Consider the following 24,030-nt stretch of genomic DNA (forward strand, 5'->3'; position numbering starts at 1 on the left):
ATTATTATTATTTTTTTTTTTTTTTGTCCGGGTAGAGGAGTGAGTGTTGCTCGAGCGTCCCAAATGAGTGTGATTGTGACTATTCGTATTAGAGTCAAGTCGGCTCCTAAAATTTGAATTAACGAACACATCTACTGCACAATAGTTAAACAAGTTCTATATGGACCAGTTGATAATCGAAGAGAAAATACTCGACCTACTATAAGTCTTTGATAATTTCGACTTGTGTGTCACCTTAATTAGATACTCGTCCATGAATTAATGTGGAGGGTTGAGACCTTAGAAGACAAATCCACATGAGTTGGTAGCTTCGAGTGTGGGGATAGCTCAACGGGCTCTATTTCTGAGATGTAGGAGCGTATTGAAAGCTTAAACAACTCCCAAAAGCTAATCGTACAAATGGTTTCAAAACTTTTTTGAAGATGCAAAACCTGTCTTTTTCTTTGATAGGGTTAGAGATAAAGTGGTAGTTGAGTGTCAAACTAAACCTCGTCACGAGAGCGGTGGGAACCAAATCTCAACAAGGGGGTGTAGTCTAGTTTAACAAGGTAAAGATCCCATAGCCTAAACTCTTCTATTGGGTTCGAGATGCTAAGGCTACGGAGAGCTTTTATCTTTAATCTTAACCTAGACTGTCCAAAGATAAAAGCTCTCTATAGCCAAGGCTATGGGAAGCTGTGGTGGAGATCTCAATATATGGACATTCAGGACGGTTGATGTATCGTAGATACTTAGGAGAGATTAAAGCAAGAACCCCATTCATAGTACTGTCCAAAGAATGTTAAGATATTGAAAATATGTCTGAAAACACGATCATTTGTTTTGTCAAAGGGCTAAAGTTATAGGCAAAGTCCAAACTATATGAATACCGAGTTCAAGACATTTATAGTATCTATGTTGCAGCATAACAATTGTTCAACTTTAGTAACGAGCCATCACAAAATGTGAGGAGTCGGACTTCTTCAAGCCTTCCAAGCAAGATTTGAAACAAATTTATAAGCTAAAGATGAGACGGTAAGAGTTGAAACGCTGCACTTGAAAAGCATTGAAAACCCCAACATCGGAGCCCAAAAGTTTTGCTACATTATATACATCGAGGCCTGGATTAATCATAGATCAATTAAAAGCATTATGGTCGACTATGAACCACCCACAACTTTATGACAAAGACGTAAGTGAAATTTTTTAGCATACTCGGGAATTGAGATATAAAGAAGGTGAAAGTCGTCAATTCAACTGTCCTACCTATGTTAGAAATTGCAAAGAAAACTTCGATTAAGCTAGAAACTTGGGGTGGATATATCAATATCATGATCATCGAGATAGATGAGTTTGACATTGTGTTAAGGACGGATTTCTATTTCGAAACAAAGTCATTCACATACCTCTAGCAAAATACTTAGTACGTACGAGATTCAACTCCACCATTATTCAGACTAATACCCAACAGGCAAAAGGGATGAAGATGATGTCACCAATTCAATTGAAATGGAGTCTCGCCCCAGGCGAACTCACTCTCATCTCTCTGTTTGTAATTAAAGATGAAAACATGAGTGAACTAATAACAATAGAGATCCAGCAATTGCTAGAAAATGCTGCAACGTAAAGCCGAAAACCTTGATTAGGAGATGTGGCTAGTTGTCAATTATTCATACCCGGATTATATGTTATTAATATCATTGTTGTTCCTTATTACTTGTTAGCTTATAACGTTGACGTTTTCCAAAACTTTCTCTGACCCATTTTTTAAAACTATTTTTTAAGAGCAGGGACAGATGCTTGAGTATAGGACGTTTGCACCAACAATGACCTAAATTTTAGTTGGTTGACTTGCTCAAGAGCGAGAGTGAATGTTGTACAACTACATCGTGAGTTTTGAAGGAGTGTCATTGTGACATCTGGCATGAAGTATGGAGGAGCATTGTCACGACCTAAATTTCGAGCTATTCAAAGCACGAATTGTGACATAGGTTGACTCAATAGGAATAAAAACTCGACTCGAAATTTTAAAACTGAAAACCGTACCTACACATATATATTCACAATATACAAAATACATTTTAACTTTAATACATCAAGGGAATAGTACACAAAAATAAGACCAAGACAAAAGACACAAACTCGAGGATGGCTCTCAAACCTAGTTGTCTCTCTAAGGTTGCATGCTCCAAACCGCTTTTGTCCTTGACCAAAGACTACAAAAAATAATACAAACTAGGTGAATATAAAATACTCAGTAAGAAGTCTACTTGTAAGCTCTTGATTATGTATATGGATGATGCTAAGTTTGTTGGGTTTTATGCCCTAAAATTCATAGTTTGTAAACAAAAACATATTCTATTTTCAATAAAATTATTATTGTTGTTTATTCCGTAAAGATTGTTATTGAATAAAGCGAACTTTACGATTATTAATCTAAATCCAATAAACTAAGAACACTCTGACTATAGTATGATTACTTGAACTATATGTGCAGACATAAAAGTGGATCAAGTTCAAGTATATAGTCAAAATAGTCAAAAAAAATCTATAGTACAGGGATAAAGCTAAGTACCTTATCCTGGGGACACTATAGATGCGGCCCACTTTTGTATATGACATAAACAATTTGATCACTAAATTGTACAGGTAGAGACATGTGAGTGGGGGCATCCTATGCAATGAATATTGCATAAGATCGGACCATTAAGAAAATCACTCTCACTTTATAATGTCACTTACTACTGAGACTGATTTTCTTTTCATTCGATGACCTAGGTAACTAGATTTTAATCTTGAGCTAACCATGAACTTCTGTTTATTCGAAATTATCGTTAGATTTTCATGGGTGAGAGTGGCTCAAGTTCGCCGACTCAATAGGTCTCCCATTTCAAGGGTAAGACTGGGTGAATGGTTGGGGACGTGAGGTGCAAGATAGAATTCGCTCCTACCCATTTTTAGGGATATAAGAGAGGTAGTTCCCTTGAGCACTGACTCCAGGTCTTGAACAAGGGGTCCCACCCTCTCGTTGGCTTGAGAGGGATTCGATTTACTGGTTGGACCACAAACCAATTGCTCATTAGAGGATCAGTGAGACATAAGGAGCAAGAAGTAACTTCAGGGATAAAACGGTAAATTGACCCAACTCTAGTTATGAACAACCTGTGAAGAATCGACTTACTAATCATGGTTATATCAAATGGACAGAAATATATCTATAGTGAGGGGAGTGCAACTACTAGGCTATAGTGGAATGTCCTAGTAGTTAACGAATGTTGGTTAGCAAGGTTAATGAGTTTAACCGGTTAATCTTGGATCGTTGGAGCCCATGATCTATAGGTCCATTAGGTTCCTCTGCTAGCTCATATCGGACTAAACCATAGAACAGTGTGACGAGTGAGTTCGAAGTGTTCAAATTCAAATTAGGGAGTATGCGCTACATATATACGATACATTTAACCGCATTTTTGTTTTATTTACGAATTAAAAAAAAAAAGAGAGAATCTAAGATATTTAAATTAGATTTAAATATCTTAATCAAATATGTGTTGGAATTAGTTGGAATTGACATTTGAAATGAAGAAAGTCAAAATGTTGCCTTCATTTAATGAAAAAATCCTTGTTTGAGTTAGTGGAATTTTGAGGTGTCAAAATTTGGTTTAACCAAACTTGCATGCTTGCTACATAATCCCAAATATTTGAGTGGAATTTTGAGTGTCAAAATTTGGTGATCTCAAATTTGCATGAACATGCAAACATGACTTTATAAATAGAGTGATCATGGTACATGGAAGGTCTTCCAAATGGCAAAACCTTCAAAAAAAAAAAAAAAAATCTCACAAACTCTCTCTTCATATATACTAAATCCCTCCCAAGTTTAGTCACTCACCGAATTCCACAATCCCGTTCTAAGGCCGGAGAATAGTGCAGAAGACACTAGTGGTGGTTCGAAACCGGTTCGTGAGGAAAAAAAAACTTGAGCGACAAAAGGTTAGTATTCAAACTCATTTAGTTTTAATGTTTTTGAACATGCTAGCTAATTTACTATAATTGATGTACTTAGAGTGCCTAAGATCCAAATTGCTTCCGCATGTGTTATATTAACACCATCAAAGTTACCATACATAAGACATAGGGTTCTATTATGCCTAGGATTCAAATTAGGATTTTGTATCTGGATTCGACCATAGTGGCTCTGGCATTCTCCTACATCCCCACGAAATTTGAACAATGTATCCCACCTGGGTGAGAAAAATATGAGATTATGATGTATCACGTAAATAGGAACTCTAAGATGACTTAGGGCAAAACTCAAGTTTAGGTAGAGTGGTACCTGTTAGGATCGCTTAATAACGCACACACTTGATCTAGATGAACACAAAGAATATGATAGAGAAAATGCAAGGATTATATTAGTTAAAGGTTTATATTGATGACTTCAAGCATGTACAGTAAGAGAGAATACAAAAAATACATTTTCAAAGTCGTACTTGACCAGATATATATATGGTTCAGTTTACTTTATATAGCTTTACCAGATATAACTATCTACTAAATTACCTAGTGATTGTATCCTCCCACTATAGGGCCTCATCAAAGGGCTCTGATTCCATTTCATCAACAATAAATAGTGTAATGAAGGTACATACATATCTGGTACTTTGATAGTACTGGATGATCTTCTCAACACCAATTCAGGTATCACTTGCTCTACTACTGGTTCCTTTGCAACAGTCTCAGAAGTTTCTTGAGTATCTACTACAACATCACTAGGTAATTTTTTTCGCAACTGAACCTCAACTCCCACTTGCTTCGTTGTCTTGGAACCTTGCTCCACATCTGGTTCCTCAGGAGTAGTCTTAGGAGTTTCATGAGTATCTGCTACAACATCACTAGGTGAGTTTTCTTGCAACTCAAGCTCAACTTCCATTTGCTTTATATTCTCAGAGCTTATCTTCTCTTTGTCCTTGTACAAGACATTTTCATCAAAGATCACGTCACATTGTCTCAGGACTTTTTTGTTATTGTTATCCTAAAACTTGTATAGGAATGTGTCAGAACCATGGCCTATGAAGTAGCACTTCATGGCCTCAACGTCAAGCTTGTCGCTCTTCTGTGGATCAACACGAACATGCGCAGTATAGCCAAAAGTTCTCAAGTGAGAGTACTTGAGTTCTTTTCCTGTCCATACTTTGTTTGGCAACTTGAAATCCAAGGATACTGACGACCCTCTATTGATCAAGTAGACTTCTATATTTACAGCATCAGCCCAGAATGTCTCTGGCAATCCAGAATGAATCCTCATACTCTTTGCCCACTCATTCAATGTTATGTTCATCCTTTTAACAACACCATTTTGTCTTGTTTTACTTGGAACTGTCTTGGTTAATCTAATTCCCTCAGCTGCAGAAAACATTTTGAATTCTGACTTGTCGTACTCTCCTCCATTGTCAGACCTCAAACATTTGATCTTCAAGCCGGTCTAATTTTCAATTTCAACTTTCCACTTCTTGAAGCTGGCAAACACATCTGGCTTATGTTTCAGGAAATAAATCCACACCTTCTTGCTGAAATCATTGATGAAGGTGACGTAGGACTTTGATCCATCAAGTGATGGAACTGGAGATGGTCCCCCAACGTCTGTATGGACCATTTCCAACCGCACTTTCTTCAATTCACTAGAAGTCTTTATGAAGCTAACTCGTTTCTGTCTGCTCGTAACACAATTCTCACAAGGACCCATATCAACAGATTTCAGGCCTTCTAAAACTCCTTTCGCAGCCAACATCTTCATTCCTTTCTGCTCAGCTGAGATTGCTTCAAATTCAAGTCTATGACAATAGACTTGAATTTGAAGCAATCTCAGCAACAACAACTATGTTCGTACACCTTGCAGTGGTGTAAGGTTCCAAATTTTGTGCCACGTGCTACCACCATAGCACCCTCCATAATCTTCCACGAACTCTTCCCTAAGTCTGTTGCATAACTTGTGCTGTCTAACTGACCAATAGAGATCGGGTTCTTCTTGAGACCAGGAATATATCTGACATCCTTTAATGTCCACTAATTTTCTGCTAGAGTTTTTATGCAGACATCCCCTTTTCCTTTAATATCCAAATCTTTGTTGTTGGTAAGATACACCTTCTCGAAATTTCCAGACTTGAAATTTCGGAACAACTCTTTATTTGGAGACGAATGAAAAGATACACTTGAATACAAAATCCATGATTCAATTGGACTGTCCACGCTGAGGATTAGAGCATCCCCAATGTCTTCTACTGAATTTATAGAATCATCATCATCTCCAGATTTATGATTTTGCTTCCTCTTTGGTCTTGTATAGTCTGTCCGAAAGTGACATTTTTCTCCACAATTCTAACACGTTACGTTTGGTCTATTTGGAGATTTTTCTCCGTTCTTTGATTTTGATCGCCCTTTGTTGGGGCCCTTCGCTTTACTTCTTCCTCGTTGGTAAACACTAAGAGCACTACCAAATGAATTCCCAATTTCTCGTTTGCGAATATTTTCGCTGAGAACTACATCTCGAATTTCATCAAACTTCAGTTTATCAGATCCTCGAGAACTGCTGATTGTGGCAACAATAGTATCCCACGACTCGAGTAAAGATGACATCAAATCAATGCTTTAATTTCATCCTCGAATTTAGTTTCCACCGAACTCAGTTGACTTACGATCATATTGAATTCATTTATATGATCAACAACATATTCACCTTCAGACATCTATAGATTGAACAATCTTCGCATCAAATACACCTTATTCATAGTCGACGATTTTTCGTACATATTCGACAGCGCTTTCAACATATCTAACGTTGTCTTCTCCTTGATGATGTTGAATGTCACGTTTCTAGATAGCGTCAACCGGAATAGCCCTAAGGCTTGTCAATCCTTGAGCTTCCACTACTCCGTGGTCATGGTATCCGGCATGACCCCCAACAGGGGTTCGTGAAGACCTTTTTGATACAGATAATCTTTAATCTGCATTTTCCAAAAACCGAAATCGGATCCATCGAACTTCTCAATTCCAATCTTTAAGCTTTCCATCTTCACATATCGTGGTGAATTTCGCCTAGCTCTGATACTAGTTGTTAGGATCGCTTAACAACGCACACACTCGATCTAGATGAACAAAAGAACCGGATAGAAAAAATGCAAGGAGAATATTGGCTGAAGTTTATATTGATGACTTCAGGCATGTACAATAAGAGAGTATACAGAGAATACAAAAAGTACATTTTTAAAGTTATACTTTTTATATATATATATATATATATATATATATATATATATATGGTTCAGTTCACTATATACAGATTTACCAGATATAATCATATATAACTATCTCATGAATAGAATATAGCTTTTTATGTCATTTACCATATATAGTTTTACTATAAATAATTTGACTAAGCTATAAATAAGTAGCAGGCTCATAAACCAAAGAGTACGTAGTCAACTGGAAATCGTATTAGGCTTAGAATCACGATGGTACAGTTTCTAAGATCCAACCTACATAGCTTGATTACCGTCTTAGAGCAAATGCATAAGTATTTGGGTTTATAGTTCGGACCATAAGAGTATGTCATAAAAGAAACTAGGTTATGACATAAGTAAATGACCATCTATAAAGTTCATAAAATCTATATTTCCAAAATATAAGTATTAGTTGTGTACTTAATCATGTATTTCATTTATAACATCATAATTAGGTGTCATATTTTAAATCCAATAAGAGTTTATTAAAGCTATAAAACATCATAATGGGCGTAGCAGGGACATTTTTGTCCCTTATTGTTAGTTTATGTCCCAAACATGTTCCTATGACCCTCAAGCTAAGCATGCATCATTAATTCATATTATTACGCCACACTTTAAAATTTCATGCACAACGAGTTAACTTCATGCACAACGCCACACTTTAATGGAAGGTTCTTGGCCTAATTATTCCATATTCGTTTAATATTAAATAAACTTGGCCTTTTAAGTAATTTTCCAAGTGATCCGTACAAGTACATTTTAAGAAAAGTATGAGATGACTGCTTACTTACTTGGTCGTATTTGGTAGATCCTTTATTGAGTTAGCTTTCTAGAATGATTAGAATTTCTATAAGAATTAGTCAATAAGGGCATTATTTGGCTTAAAACTAAGAATGAGCCAAAAACATAAGGTGTGGTCAGTTCAAAGACGTGCATGCTCCAAACTTCAAGTCTCACCATCCATAAAGGTGTAGGACGACTCCTTCTGTTCCAAGTGTTTCATAGCCCTCTTTAAAAGCTCTACTTCCACCACCGTAAACTTGTTCGATAGGTCCTTGAATCTTCATCTCTCAAACTCGAGGTCAGAAACATGATCTTTCCCAACTCCAATCACACCAACTTAGGTCACTCCAATCAATCTTAGTCATTGGATGAGAGTGTGACAATCTCATATAGGCCAAGGTACAATTTGGGACGACATGGGTCGTTGGATCTCCAAAATTTTGGGAAGAAAATTTTAAGGTTTTGAGGGCTATTTTTTCAATTTTTTTATTTTTAGGGATATTTCTGCAGTTTTGACTTCAAGACTATTTTTCCAATCCGTCTTTAGGGCTACTTTGTCCAAATTCCTACTTCCAAAGACATATATATATATATATATATATATATATATATATATATATATATAACTTTCCTTCTTATTTTAGAGATTCCTTTCAATAATTAATTAAAAAAATCCAATAATTTTATTGAAAATGGTAAAAATTACATTTTTACGGTCGTTACAAGCATGGTAAATCTTAATCTAATTAAGGTGTCTGTCTAGAAAAAAAAAAAAAAAAGTTGTGGATGTAATGGAGGATTATATGGGAACGCCGTAGATGAAAAATATTTTTAAAATAGGCCATTAAAGTGGAATTTCCAAAAACATTAAATTAGAAATCGGGAATCTAGCAGAGAAAGTGAAGATCATAGAGAAGAAACTTTCAACTCCGTAATTCCAAAAGCGAAGTGATGAAAAACATAATAGTAAACGAGATGTCGTAAATATAAAAAAATATCTCATCCTCTGCCTGGATCTAGAAAACGAATCACAATTTTTCCTCTATCGAGTTTGTTTAGGTATGCTTCATTTTGGGATCATTTTCACCGGGAAGACGAACACTACATTTGTAACTCGAGAGGAGATTATGAAGCATCATCCCTAATAAAAAACACGAAAATTCGGTGAAATCATTGGTCACATATCGATAGAGTAAGCATTTTTTCCTCTCCCCAATTTTGAAATTCGTCAATAAAATTCCGAAAGTTTGAAATAAATAAAAAAAAAATTAAATATTTAATATCTCATGGCAACCAAACCCTCAATAAAATCTCTAAAGTTTGAACTAAAAAAATAAAAAATATTTAATGTCTCATTAAAACCCGACCTTCAATAAAATCTGGACTAAATAAAAAAAATTAGATATTTTATATTTAAGCGGAACACAAATTAAAATATTTTAATATATATATTTATCTAATTTAAATCATTTTTAAATTCTAAATTCGATTAAAATATTATAATATATAAAAAAAAAAAGCCCTAAATGGATGGCGGCAATTTGGGATCCAATTTCCAGGAAACTGTTCATGCTCGAAGGCAGTGATCGGTTGAGAAGTCGAGAAGAGGGCGTCTCAGTTCCATAATGAAATGCTTCCATATCAACATAGTGGCCTTAAATCCAGTTCTTCCATGAACAATCATAGACGCAGTTAATCGCCCAACCATATTCAGTGAATGGGCTGGAGGAGAGCTGCTTCAGTTTTCCTGAGCTGCGTATCTTTAGCTTCTAAACCTCCCATCAAAATCCCTTCTACTTCTTCGACAACTCTCCATTTATTGCATTCTTCACATCCGGTGTTTGGTTTTCAATGCTCCAGGCTATTTTCTGCTGTTGCATCTCCGTTTTCGATCACTGGCGGTCAGTTTGAATCCGAGTTTGAACAATCCTATGATTTCGAGGTGGAAGAGGGTGATGAAATTGGGAAAATTCCCATCAAAGCTTACTTTCTTTGCACCAGGTTTGCCATCCAATGAGCTATGGATTAATCTGCTACTCGTTGATTGTCTTGGTGAATTTACTTCTTGTGTCTGTTTTTTTCTCCATGTCTTAATTTATCAGCAATTTGATGTTGGAGAGATTTGAAGCTGACAAATCTTTGTAAAGGGCTTATTTAAGCTGTCCTTCGTAACTCTCATTTCACCGATTGCCGACTTCCTGCTGCATGTCTATTTCTTTTCTGTTATTTTATTTTTCTGGTCATCCGTGATTTGTCTTTCTTAGATTCTTGCTTTTGTCAGTATAAATTTGAAGAGCATGCAGTCTCAGAGTTTAAGCAACATTGTTCTTCCTACCTCGAATTTTTGTTCCTGGTTTGTCTTTCTCAGATTCTTGTTTTTGGCAGTATAAATTTGAAGAACATGCAGTCTGAGAATTTAAGCAACATTATCCCTCCCACCTCCCGCTCGTCAAATTATATCGCTCTCAGATACATTGATTTCCCTCCAGAAACTTCCGTAAGCAGTTGAAACATATGTATATATTCTTTGTACATTCATTATGCTTGAGGAATGCCTATGGTTAATGATCTTTTTTTTTCTTCATATATATAGTTTAAATTTTTACCCAAAAAAAAAAGAATCACTGATTCGTACAAACTCCCATACGGAGTGAAAAGAACAAACACCCAGCTAAACTAAAAACACAAGCCAAAAAAACCAAAATCTCGTTAATGGTGTCTTCTCTGTGAAATGATGGTAAAAATCTCAACATACAAGGATAGCCTAAGTCAACCATATCGTATTCCCGTACAAGATTTTTTTTTTGTTGTTTGATTGCGCATGTGGAGCCTTTTTTGTTTATTACAAAATTGATTGTGTTACTTAGTATGTATTTGTTAATAGCGAGAGAAGCTTATGTTTACGCTGGTCAAAGCATAAAAATCTCTTGAATCATCCCAGACCGTTCCAGCTAACATAAATAAAGAAATCGCATACAAAAGTCATGCATACATCACATTATGTGTCACAATGCTTTATGCCACATAAAACTAGTTCTTTTTCCTATTAGGAATTCATTGATATGTGTGCCATCACTTGCACTAATATAATTTTGTACAATAATAAAACTGTTAGATTTTGGTACGTAGCCAGGAATAGTGAACACCATTGTATATTGTATAATACTTCAGTTTTTTGTAATCTGAAACTGATGTTTCAGGATGATCGAGTTAAAGGGAACTCAAGTTGCTGCAGATACATGGTTGTATTCCAATATGGCTCTGCTGTTCTGTTTAACATCGAAGATCATGAAGTTGAAGGTTATCTAGATTTGGTCAGAAGACATGCTTCTGGTTTGCTCCCAGATATAAAGAAGGATGGTAATTTTTTCTGAATATCCAAAAATTTGTTGTTCTTTTCTCTGTGATCTTGCAAATGATGTTCCTATGCACAATTGCTAAGGACCATCTTTCTCCCTGCCTACTCATTTTTTTCCATGTTATGAATGGGATAGAGGTAGATCATAGGTAAACATGGCTGTGTGTGTCGGTGCAGAATTATTGCTTATTTCTCTTCAGGGTTTTGCATCATCCTGCTTTGATAATTATTTATTTAACCTTGCATAGTACTTATAAACATGTTTATTTGAAATACAAATTCATTAGTTACTTGGATGCACATTGTCCACAAACTCTATATGATTAAAATCGCTGTTAGTTAATTCGAATTTCTAGTTTTTAGCTTTATGATACATGCTTCATCTTTTACTACATTTATGTGCTTCAGAGAGTGATGTCTAAAACCCTGTTCATGTGCTTGGATATTTTTTTTATCACGTTCTTTTGACAGATATATTTTTGAGTTAATCTAATTTCTTTTTACCGACTTTGTGATAGATTATGCTGTGAAAGAGAAGCCATATCTAGTTGAGGATATGCAAGGAGGTCCTGATTACATTGTTCTCAAGAGTTTAGACACTGATGGTGTTCGCATTATTGGAAGTGTGCTTGGTCAAAGCATTGCGTTGGACTACTTTGTTTCACAGGTAATTTTGCATCATACCTATTCAATACATACACACAGACATGAAACTTCCTGGGGAAGTTTCAGGGAGAAGAGGTTCTCATTATCACAAATCTAGAGCAAGTAGAAGAAAATGTAGGAATTGACACAGCTTGATCTCTCTCAAGAGCTAACTGCTCTTCGGTACTTTGAACGTCCTTACTTCTAACTTTGACATTTTTTACTCTCCTGTCCTCCCATGGCTACTACAGCTTTCGTTTGTGATTCAATCATTACCAATATATCACATTGTTCTAGTTCATTCCTGTCCAACCCATTAGACCCATGTATATTATTTCTGGTCCTCTTCTGAGAACATGATTGGTAACTTATCACTATTTCCTGCAACTTTTTCCTGTCATAATTGACATTCTTTGTAGCTAATTCGGAAGGATGGAGGTTATGAGTCTTGTGAAATTTTTTCTTTTCTCATCTTCACCTATTAGCCCTCAAACCCCAAAGTGTTTGACTGAAATTCAGCCCACCTTCTAGGCCAAGAAACTACAAGATGGTTTAGTCTTGTTCATACAATTTCCAAATCTCTAAATCTCTGAGTTTGGCCTTTTAATCTTAAGCACCAATTTTTAGTGCTTGTATATGTGTTCTCAAAACATGGGCTTTTGGACAGTCGTACATGTAACATTATCCCTTTCCTTTTTCAGGTTGATAGTTTGGTTGAAGAGTTTGCAGATATAAATCGTAAAATGGAGAAAACAGGAACATTCACTATGGATAAGAAAAAACTCCTTCAACTTGTTGGAAAGGCTAATTCAAATCTAGCAGATGTAATTCTCAAAGTTGGTCTTTTTGAAAGGTAACGCCATTATAGTTGATATTAGTTTTGGGACAATTTGTTTAAATATTTGCCTATACGTATTTCCTGCATTTACTCATTTTTATATTTCAATTGATAGCAGTGCTTTATTTGTGCAATGGTAGTTGTTGGATTACGGAATGACAACAATAGAATCTTTCTTTACATAGATTCCTTACCTGTGACACGCTCCCAATTTTTATGTTTCCTAATTAAAAAAAAAAAACAAAAACAAAAGAATATATGCTCCCAGTTTTTCTTTTTCGTGAAATGTAATAAATAATAATTTTTTTTTGGATATGAAATAATTTTTTTGATGATATAAAATGTTACAAAAAGTAGAAAACCCATCCAATGAAGTTACAAAACATTTCTCTGGTTTGATAGGATACAATTTAAAATATAATTGCAAAAGGGTGGAAATGAGTTTAAACCATTGTGGCTACCTACCTAGGATTTAATATTCTATAAGTTACCGTAGCAACCAAATGTTGTAGGATTAAATGGTCATACCATGAGAATAATTGAGGTGCATGCAAGCTGGTGATATGAACCAAAACTAAACCACAATGTACTGCAATATAAAAGATAAGAGAACTACAGGATAACAAAAGTAATTGGCGGCATTTGGACCCTCCCTATCTTGAGTTCACTCAAGTTCTAAACCAACTAAAAAATTGCCCAACTCTAGTCTAAGACCCACCAAACGTTTGAAGTGTGGCCTTGCAAAAAGTATAGAGCCAAGCTAGAATGACGCATGATGAGTGTGCTAGGTAACGTCATCAGTGATGATTGGCGAATGGCGGTGATAACAGAGGTAGTAGGATCTGTAGAAATTACAAGAATTGTGTGGTACCAAGGAAAAAATGCTGCGGGGAGGAGGACACGACAAACAGTGGTGGACAAGGACAACTGTGATGTTCGATGATGGACAGTGGGTGACGATCCTCGGCTGTAGGCGTGTCTCAGTGCTGGACGAGAGTATTGGTGATGTAGGTGAGAAACATATGGGAGTTGCTTGTGGCATCTAGGGTTGCTATGTGGGTAGAATCATGCCTAGCCAGGTTGTGTTTTAGGTTTGAAATATAAAAAAACACAACCCAAAATCCGTATGGTATAACAGTCTTTGTTAGCAAAAAGGCATGTTTTCCTTTGAAAGCAAATGGGCCTCAACAACTTCATTTACACCATTTAAAGATGATGGGCCCACGTGGTTAGATTGGTTTCATTTTTACACCCATTTTGCCCATTGTCATCTGACTGGCACCCTCTATCATTCGCTGCCTCTACTTGATTCTTGCACCAACGTCTCTGTGATGTTCCACATTGGTTGGGGAGGAGAACAAAACACCCTTTATAAGGGTATGGAAACCTTCCCCTAGCAGACGCGTTTTAAAGCCTAGAGGGGAAGCCCGAAAGGGAAAGCCCAAAGAGGACAATATCTGCTAGCGGTGGATCTAGGCAGTTACAAATGGTATCAGAGCCAGACACCGGACTATGTGCCAGCGAGGAGGCTATTCCCCAAAGGGGGTAGACGCGAGACGGTGTGCCAGTAAGGACGCTGGGCCCCAAAAGGGGTTGGATTTGGTGGGGGTCTCACATCAATTGGAGAAAAGAAAGGGTGCCAATGAGGACGCTGGGCCCCAAAGGGTGTGGATTGTGATGTCCCACATTGGTTGGGGAGGAGAACAGAACACCCTTTATAAGGGTATGAAAACCTTCCCCTAGCAGACGCGTTTTATTTAAAGCCTTGAGGGGAAGCTCGAAAGGGAAAGCCCAAAGAGGACGATATCTGCTAGCGGTGGATCTGGGCCGTTACAGTCTCCTTCACGTTTTTAACTCTATCCATAGGAGCTGTCGATGACGACGACATGAGTTGGTTGGATCAAGAGAAGGTGCGTGCAAGCCGGGGTGGACTGGGAGACGCCACGCAAGGTGCAGGAATTACGATTCTTCCTCAGATTAGTCTGGTACGCCAGTTCTTTCGAGCAAACTCCCGAACTACCCAAGAGAAGAACAAAGAAGAAATAGAGTAGTCAGGAGCAGAGGGGATGGCGCTAGACCCGCAACCGCATTCGCCCATCTCAATTGATCAGTCTTCGGTCAGTAATCTCGTACTCTCGACCTTATTTTTTTTAAAGAGATTCCCAGGGAAGATACTACAAAATCTTATCCTTCAGACTAAGTTGTAATTGAGCTGTAGTCCCGATCATTTGTTGAACATGCTTTTCCTACAATTTCTCCTTGTCGGCGAGTCTCCCGTTGACGTACCACCTCCTTCATCTTGGATTGCTTTTGAGTCCCTTTGTGTGAGGTTTTCAAATTCTGATGCATTATTGATCAGCCTCCTCAATCCTTTGTTGGCGTTTTCCAGCAATCGTGTTTTCTGGTTTGTCCTATTTCTTATGTCCTTTGCTTCTTGAATCAATTCTTGATCATTTTCTTACTTTTTTTTCTTCACCGATCTCTCCTCTGTCTTCATTCCTCCTTTAAGGATTTTGATGATTTTTTGTTCTTTTTGACCGTCGCATTCGGTTGATTAGTAACCTTCTTCGTATCCTTGATTTCTTACCATATATATGAGATGCCTGACTCTGCTATGATTTTCTGCCTCTTTGTCTTGGCCCATCTATTCTCTCTTTTGATTTTTGTAGTCTCCTTTCTAATTTCATTGAAACCCAGTGCCATAGTCGGTATAGAATGAAGCCTCGAGTGCATTTTCTCATCCAATTGATTCTTCAATTGGTCCATTCCTTTGTATAAAACCTTCGATGTTGCTTCACTTAATTTTGAGCCAAACTGCTCTGACACCAATTGATATGAACCAAAATAGAACCACAATGTATTGCAATATAAAAAATAAGAGAACTATTAGATAATCAAGTAATTTGAGGTACTAGGACCCTCCTTATCTTGGGAATTCTCAAGCCCTCAACCTACTAAACAATTGCTTAACTTCTTTCTTTTCCACTCCCACTATTTATAACCAAATACCCTAACTTCATACTCTTTACTGACATACCCTTAATAGCATTCCTATTATCCGGATTGGACACCTGTAGATACATAAAAAAGAACGAAAAAAAAAACTGCACAAGCGTGGAACATTTTTACACCATTATAAAGCATGAAGAGAGAGATATTCATCAATGCTTCTGGGCTTCTTTCCTTGTTCTGAAATATATATATATATATATATATATATTTTTTTTTTGATAAGATTGTTCTGAAATATTTTTGAATTCTGCTCATTTCAAAGCACCCAAATAAATGCTCAGTTGATACGCAGCCATACGACTCTCTTAGCTTGCCTGAATTCAGCCAATCAGTCATACTGTAGGGGATGGCGAAGGGTCAACCATTGCTTCCAAAAATTCATCCATATTTTTGAGGTCAAAGTACCTATGCACAGATAAATTCGTAGGTGGCTCATTATCTGCTTTACAAAGGGAGCACCAATTGGGGGATAGGTCAATCCATGGGCATCTTCTTTGCACTTGATAGTTGGAAGGAAAGAGTGACTGAGCTCCCAATGAAGATATTTGATCTTTCTTGGGCTTATTCTTTCCATGTAATCTTGTAGAGAGGTTCTGCAGGATGATACTTCCTTGTGTTAAGGCTGTGGCGCAAAAAGACTAATTGGTAGTCCCTTACTTAAGGTGGATCTGAAAGTAAACCAATTAATGACAAAATAACCGACCAATGAATATACTAACAGCTCAACTACCAAGTCCAATTACCAACTAAGAACGAACAAACTCAAAACCAAAATTATAGGATTAAACCTTAATCATGATATTTCCACATCAAGGCAACAACAAAACTCTTACATACGTTATCTACTAGAAGATTCCTCAACCTTAGATCTGAAGCCAAATGATGTGCGTCCTATTACTCTTTGTAAAGGTAAACATATGTACCTTTCCTATTTTCCTCTTTTATTCCTTAGTTCTATTTCAATTCCTAAGTCTGCTCATAAAGTTGTATCTCATCTTTGCTCGTATGATGTAGATAGATGATTTGTTTAGATGATAGTACTAATTTAAAATTTAGTATTTTCTTTTGGAGGATAGAAGGGATTGGGTGTAAATGGATGTTTGCAATCAAGTTCAACTTTGATGGATTGGCTACTTGACTGAAGAATGTGGTCTTATGCTCAGAACATTGAATTTGTGGATATCAATTGTTGATTGAGCTTGGTTTAAGCATCACAATTAGACCAAGTTGTGGTGTGACAGTTGAGTTGCTTGATGTATTGCGTCCAACTCTATTGATCACTCTTAAAATCTTTCAAATCAGTCTCCTTAATTTTCCCCGTTGGTACATCATGTGCTTGTTCGTTACATGTGTGTATGTGAGTATGCTAGCAGGTTTTAATACATGATGCTTGCTTCCATCCAACCTTGTTAGATACAAATGTTGGCTTTCTCCTTCATGCATCATGGTGGGCCGTCCTTTCAAGAAAGAGAAAGATCCATGGATTCTCTTGACTAGAGCTTTTATTGAGGCTTATGGTTGGAAAAGAACAATTGAACCTTAAACAACAATTTCCTTTCATTTGATACAAGGTAGATTATGAAGGGGAGATAAAGAACCTCCATATCGGTAACAAAGACTTAAGCATCAACCATTTGTGGTGGATGACATAATTCTCTTCTCCGAATGGTTAGATGTCTCATCCAAAAAAAAAAAAAAAAAAAAAAAAAAAAAAAAAAAAAAAAAAAAAAAAAAAAAAAAAAAAAAAAAAAAAAAAAAAAAAAAAAAAAAAAAAAAAAACATGTTTTGCTATGATGCAACCTTTAGAAGATTCTAAAGAAAAACATCAATCTCTAAAAAAACAGAGATCATTAATGTTAACATAGAGGATATCGATGACTTCGCTAACATATATAGTTGTAATAAGGATGAATGACCGAATATCTACATGGGGCTGCCCCTAAATGGGAACCCCAAATCCTTCTCCTTCTAGAAGACCACTAATGAAAAAATAGAAAGAAGATAATCGACATGGTCATCCTGCTCCACTTCCAAAGGTGGAAGGATCATCCTAATGCAAGCACATTGTCCAACCTACCTATTTATGGCATGACTCTATTCAGAATGCCACACAAAGTGGCTATGGAAATAGAAAGATTATTCAGAAACTATCTAGGGAAAGATGACCCACATCTTGTTCGATGGAATAACATAAACCTCCTGTTAGACAAGGGAGGTATTGGCCTATACTCAATGAAAGAGAAGACCAGAGCCCTCCTCGAAAAATGAATATGGAGATATTATTATGAAAGTACTGCCTTGTGGTGGAATCTTATAAAGGTTAAAAATGCTCCTACATCATGTACAAATCAATCTTCGACCTTTTACAAAAGGGCAATGGAAGTATGTAAAAAAAGCATCAAAACCTTATCACCAATTGCATTCTCCATAGGGTGGGTGATGGAGGAAACACATATTTCTGGACGGACCATTGGATTGACAACACCGCGCTAGCTTTACGGTACCCTCTTTTGTATAGACGCTCCCATTGCAAGACGACTAAAATTAAAGAAGCGTGGACAAATTTTGGGACCTGCAGCTTAGTAGGAACCTAAAGGATAACGAAGCTATGGAATGGGCCGAATTAAGGCCTGTGTTGTCTCAAGAAGTACTTATTAAAATGACTTCCTAGTGTTGATGGGACATTTTCCACACCAGCAAAGCAAAGACCATATGGAAAGAAAATCACCCTAAAAAGGTGAAGTTTTTCTTGTTGGAAATGGTGCATAAAGCCATTAGCACAAGTGAAAACCTACCATGTAAAGAATGCCTGACATGACTATTTTCAAATTGGTGCTCTTAAAGCAAGAAAGACAATGAATCACAAAACTACCTATTTAGGTCGTGTACATATGCTAATAGTTTATAGACAAAGATCCTCAATACCTTTGGATGACGCCTCACTTTCCCTAAAGAGGTATAGAAGTTATTGGAAATGGTCTTAATGTATCACCCCTTCAAGAATGTCAAAGATCTGCTATGGACAATGAGTATTCACGGAGAAAATAGGCTACTTGTCAAATAAATGACCTTTCTTGAACTAAGATCTCTTCTGTAGGTTGTGCAATGGTGTCTTTTGAGTCCTAAAATAAATTAAAGGGAAAAAAATTAACCTTTTTGCAAATTATTGCAGTTTTAACCAGGTGAGTTTTCAAACCAATGGCTGGCTCTTTTGGAAGCTGCACTCTACTACAATAATTTATTTATTATTATTATTATTATTTTTTTGTTATAAATGATTCAACTTACACACTAGAAGCATGGATAAAAAGATGAGACAAAAACATATGACATTTAATACAATAAAAATAAAAATCTAGGACATAGGACCTGACAAGGACACATCTATCAATTATATGTGCTTTTAAACAATCATTTTTTTTAATAAATTTTTTATAAATTTTTATAAGAGAATTTCATTGAGGATCAAAATTTACAAAAGAGATTAATATCCATGGTGTTTACAGAAGACCTTCCCAATTTGCAACGAGGAAGGTATAACTATAGGAAGTAAAAATATTAGATGGTTTACACCAAGATATAACTTGGTAAACAACATTGTCGAAAAGTTTTGTACAAGTCTGTGTCTTTTTTGCAAATATTCTCTGATTTCTTTCTTTCCACATTCCAAATGAAAGTCGTGATGAAGTTTTCCATAGTAGGGCTTTTGCATTCTTGAAAGGGTGGTACGTTAAGGTCATATCCAATAGATCCTTTACCTCCCTAGGAAATGTGAGATGCCATCCGAATATATTGAGAATTGTTGTTCAGAAATTCTGTGCATATGTGCATTGCATGAATAAGTGTCTTTGTGATTCGTTTTCTTTCTTGTATAATGAACACTAATTTGGAGAAAAAGTGATGTACCAACATTCCACGTTTCTTTGATCGTGACTTTTTTGCTATGAAAGAGCTGGTACAAAAGTGGATACCTCTAGCATGGTGTTTTCAATCCATGAGTTGGTTCAATATGATGTGCTTCCTCCATCACTCACCCTATGGCAAGTTTGGTTGGTGATGAGGTTTTCGATGTTTCATTATGTACTTCCAAGGCCTTTTGTAGAAGATGGAGGGGGTTGATTTTTGTTTGATGTAGGAGTATATTTGGTCTTTATAAGATTTCTCCACAAGGCATTTTCTTTGTGATGATACCTCTATATCCGTTTGGCAAGGAGAGCTTTGTTCTTTATCGAGAGAAGATTGAGGCCTCTCTTTTATGTTGGGAGGTTTATAATATTCCATCGGACAAGGTGTGAGTAATCTTTCCACAATTAGTTTTTAAATTATCTTTCTATATCCGCTACCACTTTTTGTGGCATTTCAAATAGACATGTAGTAAGTGGAGAGGTTTGATAATGTGGATTGTATTAGAGTGAGTCTTTCACCTTTTGAAGTATAACATGATGACCAGGTTGACCATCTTCTTTCTATTTTTTTCAATAATAATCTTTTAGAAGGAAAAAGATTTGTGGTTTCCTTTTAGAGGTAGTCCTAGGTACATATTTGGTCATTCTCCCTTTTTACCCCCATATAGACATGTTTTATTTATTTCAAAAAGTTCATATTGATATTTTGTCAAGAGAATCTTTCAAAGGTTTTAACCGTCTCGATCATGTTTTTTTTATGGAAGAGGCATCTGCCAAATCAGAAAAGGGGATTGTGTCGTCCCCAAACTGGAGGTGGGTTATGCTTAAGCCTTCACTACCAATCTGAAAACTTTTTATTTGTCATTCGTATTCTGCTTTTGTCAGCAGTACATGATGAAAAGAAAAGGGGGATAGTGGATCTCCTTGTCTCAGACCCCATGTGGCATAAATCTTCCCTCTTGGTCTTCTATTTTTGTTCACATTTCCACAATTTTAAATATTTAATATGCTTGATAAGTATTTAATACTTACCTAACAAGGTTTGGACTCATAAAACTTGTACATATCTAGTGTCCAACACATGTTCATTGTGATAACAAGTGGTGGAGTATCTGACTCATGTTGGTCATGAACATGTTACTCAAAGCGTTTGTGCTTTTTTGGCCTAATAAGCTATAGCTACACCTCTCCCTTTCTCATCTTTGAATCTCGTCTCTCTAATCCTTCCTCTTATTTTATTATCTTTCATTTTTGACTCTCCCCTCTAGCTCCTCCTTTTGCATCTCTCTTCGTTTTTTGGCTTTGTAACCCTCTCCCTTCTTCTTCTCATCTCTCTTACTCTGTCACCCTTAGTTTCCCTCTCGACCTCCGTCACTCTCAGCATCAGTTTTGACCAAAATTGATCAATTGAATTGGTGAATGGTCAGTTTATACAAGTCTTAAAAAATTACTGATATCCAACCAACCAAAATTGAACAATTGTTTCTTTCAATGTCGGTTTGTGCCAAAAACCACAACAACCGGTTATGTGTACTTTGAAAGAAAAATAGAAAAAAGTTGCACCCAACTCAGTATGGCATGGGACAAAATATTGAAGTTAGATTTGTCATTTTGTTTGTGGAATATAAGTGAAAGATATCTTTACTGCAAGTTCAAATGTAGTACAAATAGTCTTTACCTTTGTTTACCTGAAGCCTCTTTAACGATTCTGTTCTAACTTATGGCACCACGTGGGTTCTATGTACTTGGCACTAGGAAATATTGTTCATAAATGTATTTGACAGCATAACAGATGCAAGATCATGGCATAGAAATTTCACATTTCAAGCTTGATATAAGTAAACAAAAAAAAAAAAAAAAGATACTTTTTTTATCTTCTTCCTCTCTTTATTACTGTATCAAGTCATGTATCTAATTAATATAATGTTGAAAAATTCAATCATAGTATTTCTTTAGTGGTTGAAAAAAGTATACTTTTGGTGGGGTCTGTTGTCACAACTAACTGTTCAGAAAATTGCCCATCTTTCTCTCTTTTATTATCCTTTTCTTTTGCCACTCAGATCAGAAATTGCATGGAGGGATGCAAAATATGCTCAAATATATGAGTACCTTCGAGAAGAGTACGAGGTCACCCAGCGCTTTGGAAATCTAGATTTCAAATTGAAGTTTGTGGAGGTAATATTGGTTTTATTTCATTCACATTCCTTCATAGCGTTCTTTTTCTTTATGGTTGGGTCTCTTGATCATTCTTCACAAAAGCCAGGGTAATAGCCAAGATGAAACAAATAATTTCTTTCTTGGTCATATGTGAAGGCAAATGTGTTGAGAAGGCGTATAAGTTTTATCTCATGATGACTTTTCTATTTTATTTATTTATACTACTCTTTTATAGTGAGCATGATCCATTGATTTACAGAATTATAAATATATGAGGCGACATGCATATGGAAGAAAAATTGCACAATTAATTCCTACATACTAACTAGAATGGAAAGAGGGAAGAAAAATTGCACAAATAATTCCTACATACTAACTAGAATGAAAAGAGGTGCAGTAAAAATTCTTGACATTTTTGCTCTAATTAGAGCGTAAAAGTGTTCATGATATGACATAATGTCATGCTAGCAGTCGAATCTGTTCTTTATTGTTAGTGAGCTCAAGTAGTGTTAATGCACCTTAGACATGCAAGTCTTCCCAATTTGAGAGGGCAAGCTACAGTTGGAGAATCAATTCATAGTTTTCAGAGGAATGAAGCTTAATGCCCTGGTGAGAGCTTTCAATGGTTGTAGTTAACAAATCAGTTTAGAATATTTCCTTAAGAAATTGGCTCTCCTAAATTTTGTCCGAGTGTTAATTGTTTTTCCACCTGAAGTTTGTCCGGGTTGACCCGAAATAACTCGAATGAAGCAGCAGGTGGCAAGTTCCTTGTCCAAAAGCAGAGCTTAGAAAAATATAATCAACCTCCTCATTGTCATTTCCTTGCTTAAATCTTTCACCTGGATTCTTTCAATTTTTTAGTGTTCACTTGAATAAGCGTGTTTTTGTTCTCTGGAGAGGATATTTGTTGAGGTATCCCATATATATATATATTGAAGAGATAGAACAATGTTTATTTTGTTTTTTAATCGATTTGCATGTTCCTTGCAGCATAACATTCATTTTCTTCAAGAAGTCCTCCAGAATAGAAAGTCAGATCTCTTGGAATGGTGCATCATTGGCCTTTTGACCATTGAAAACATTATCTCATTGTACGAGATTGTTAAAGATTCAACTCCTGTGCATCTCTAATTCGACAAAGAGCAGCAGATGGAAGTTTCGCTGTGGAATTAGTTAAGTTAAAGTTTTGTTCATTGTACTAATTATTCTTTTCATATTCTGCTTTTCTTACATTATTACATTACAAAAGAGAGCCTTAGGAAAAATATTGCCCAGAAGCACAAAAGTATAGTAACTCCAAGAAAGCGAGCTTCAGAAAAAAAAAATCATATAAAAGTAGTGAATTGTGGAGAAATTCATTACTGTTTTGCTATAATTCCTTTTGTGAATAAGTAATGTGGCACATGTGGTCAATGAATTGTGAACTGTTGAAAAATCACAAAGAATATTCATTTTTGGGAATAGCTAGTGTTTGGAAAAATGCACAACTTGTTGATCTATATACACAGGACTTCTAAGTAGGGTGCCATTTGTTTGATGGGAAGGATTTTCAAGGAATGAGCCATATAGATTCTTGTGTTTGTTTGGTAGAAATGAACAACACTTGATGTATTCATATACTAGACTAGTGGTTATTGTAATTGTACTAATATTGGTTGTGGGCAGAGGTGAGCAGAAAGACGAACATTTTGGTCTTCGATTTCAGCTTCGAAATTTCATCTATCAACCTCGTGTCGAGTTTTCTGATTGATTTTAAGTTATATATTGAAGTATTTTTGTTTAGTTGCACTATATTTACAAATGATTCTTATAGTAATAATTTTCTACTTCATATTTGGAGGATTTTTTTTATTAATTACTTTGAAATTATTTTTGGATAATTCATCTTTCAAATGTTTCTTTAATTTTCTTCATACAAATGTATTCAATTTTTGGAAGCTGATATATTATTAAGAATGAAAAGAAAAAGAAAAGAAACTCTTCCTTGATCATTAAATTATATTAGTAGGACTAAAGTGTGTTGGTTTGGATATAATGAATAATAAGAAAATATAATAGGATTGTTTCAGCTTT

At 35.9% G+C, this 24,030-nt stretch overlaps 1 protein-coding gene across 1 annotated transcript; it reads left to right on the forward strand.

Annotated features, from left to right (window-relative positions):
- Window positions 1-9,559: 9,559 nt before the first annotated feature.
- On the forward strand, window positions 9,560-23,790 carry LOC111471847. Its single transcript, XM_023117512.1, has 7 exons — window positions 9,560-10,043; window positions 10,428-10,539; window positions 11,243-11,402; window positions 11,919-12,067; window positions 12,747-12,898; window positions 21,861-21,975; window positions 22,948-23,790. The coding sequence occupies exons 1-7, from the start codon at window positions 9,760-9,762 to the stop codon at window positions 23,086-23,088; spliced, it is 1,113 nt and encodes a 370-aa protein (XP_022973280.1). The 5' UTR covers window positions 9,560-9,759; the 3' UTR covers window positions 23,089-23,790.
- The last annotated feature ends 240 nt before the right edge of the window (window positions 23,791-24,030 follow it).

Source organism: Cucurbita maxima, unplaced genomic scaffold (genome assembly GCF_002738345.1).
Source record: "Cucurbita maxima cultivar Rimu unplaced genomic scaffold, Cmax_1.0 Cma_Scf00059, whole genome shotgun sequence".
NCBI classification, from domain to species: Eukaryota; Viridiplantae; Streptophyta; class Magnoliopsida; order Cucurbitales; family Cucurbitaceae; genus Cucurbita; species Cucurbita maxima.

Excerpts from the sequence above, each read along its gene's own strand:
- LOC111471847 (XM_023117512.1), top strand. The coding sequence starts at position 9,760 with ATGGGCTGGAGGAGAGCTGCTTCAGTTTTCCTGAGCTGCGTATCTTTA. Across the intron at positions 11,403-11,918 it reads CCCAGATATAAAGAAGGATG|ATTATGCTGTGAAAGAGAAG; the intron begins GTAATTTTTTCT and ends ACTTTGTGATAG. Across the intron at positions 12,068-12,746 it reads TGGACTACTTTGTTTCACAG|GTTGATAGTTTGGTTGAAGA; the intron begins GTAATTTTGCAT and ends TTCCTTTTTCAG.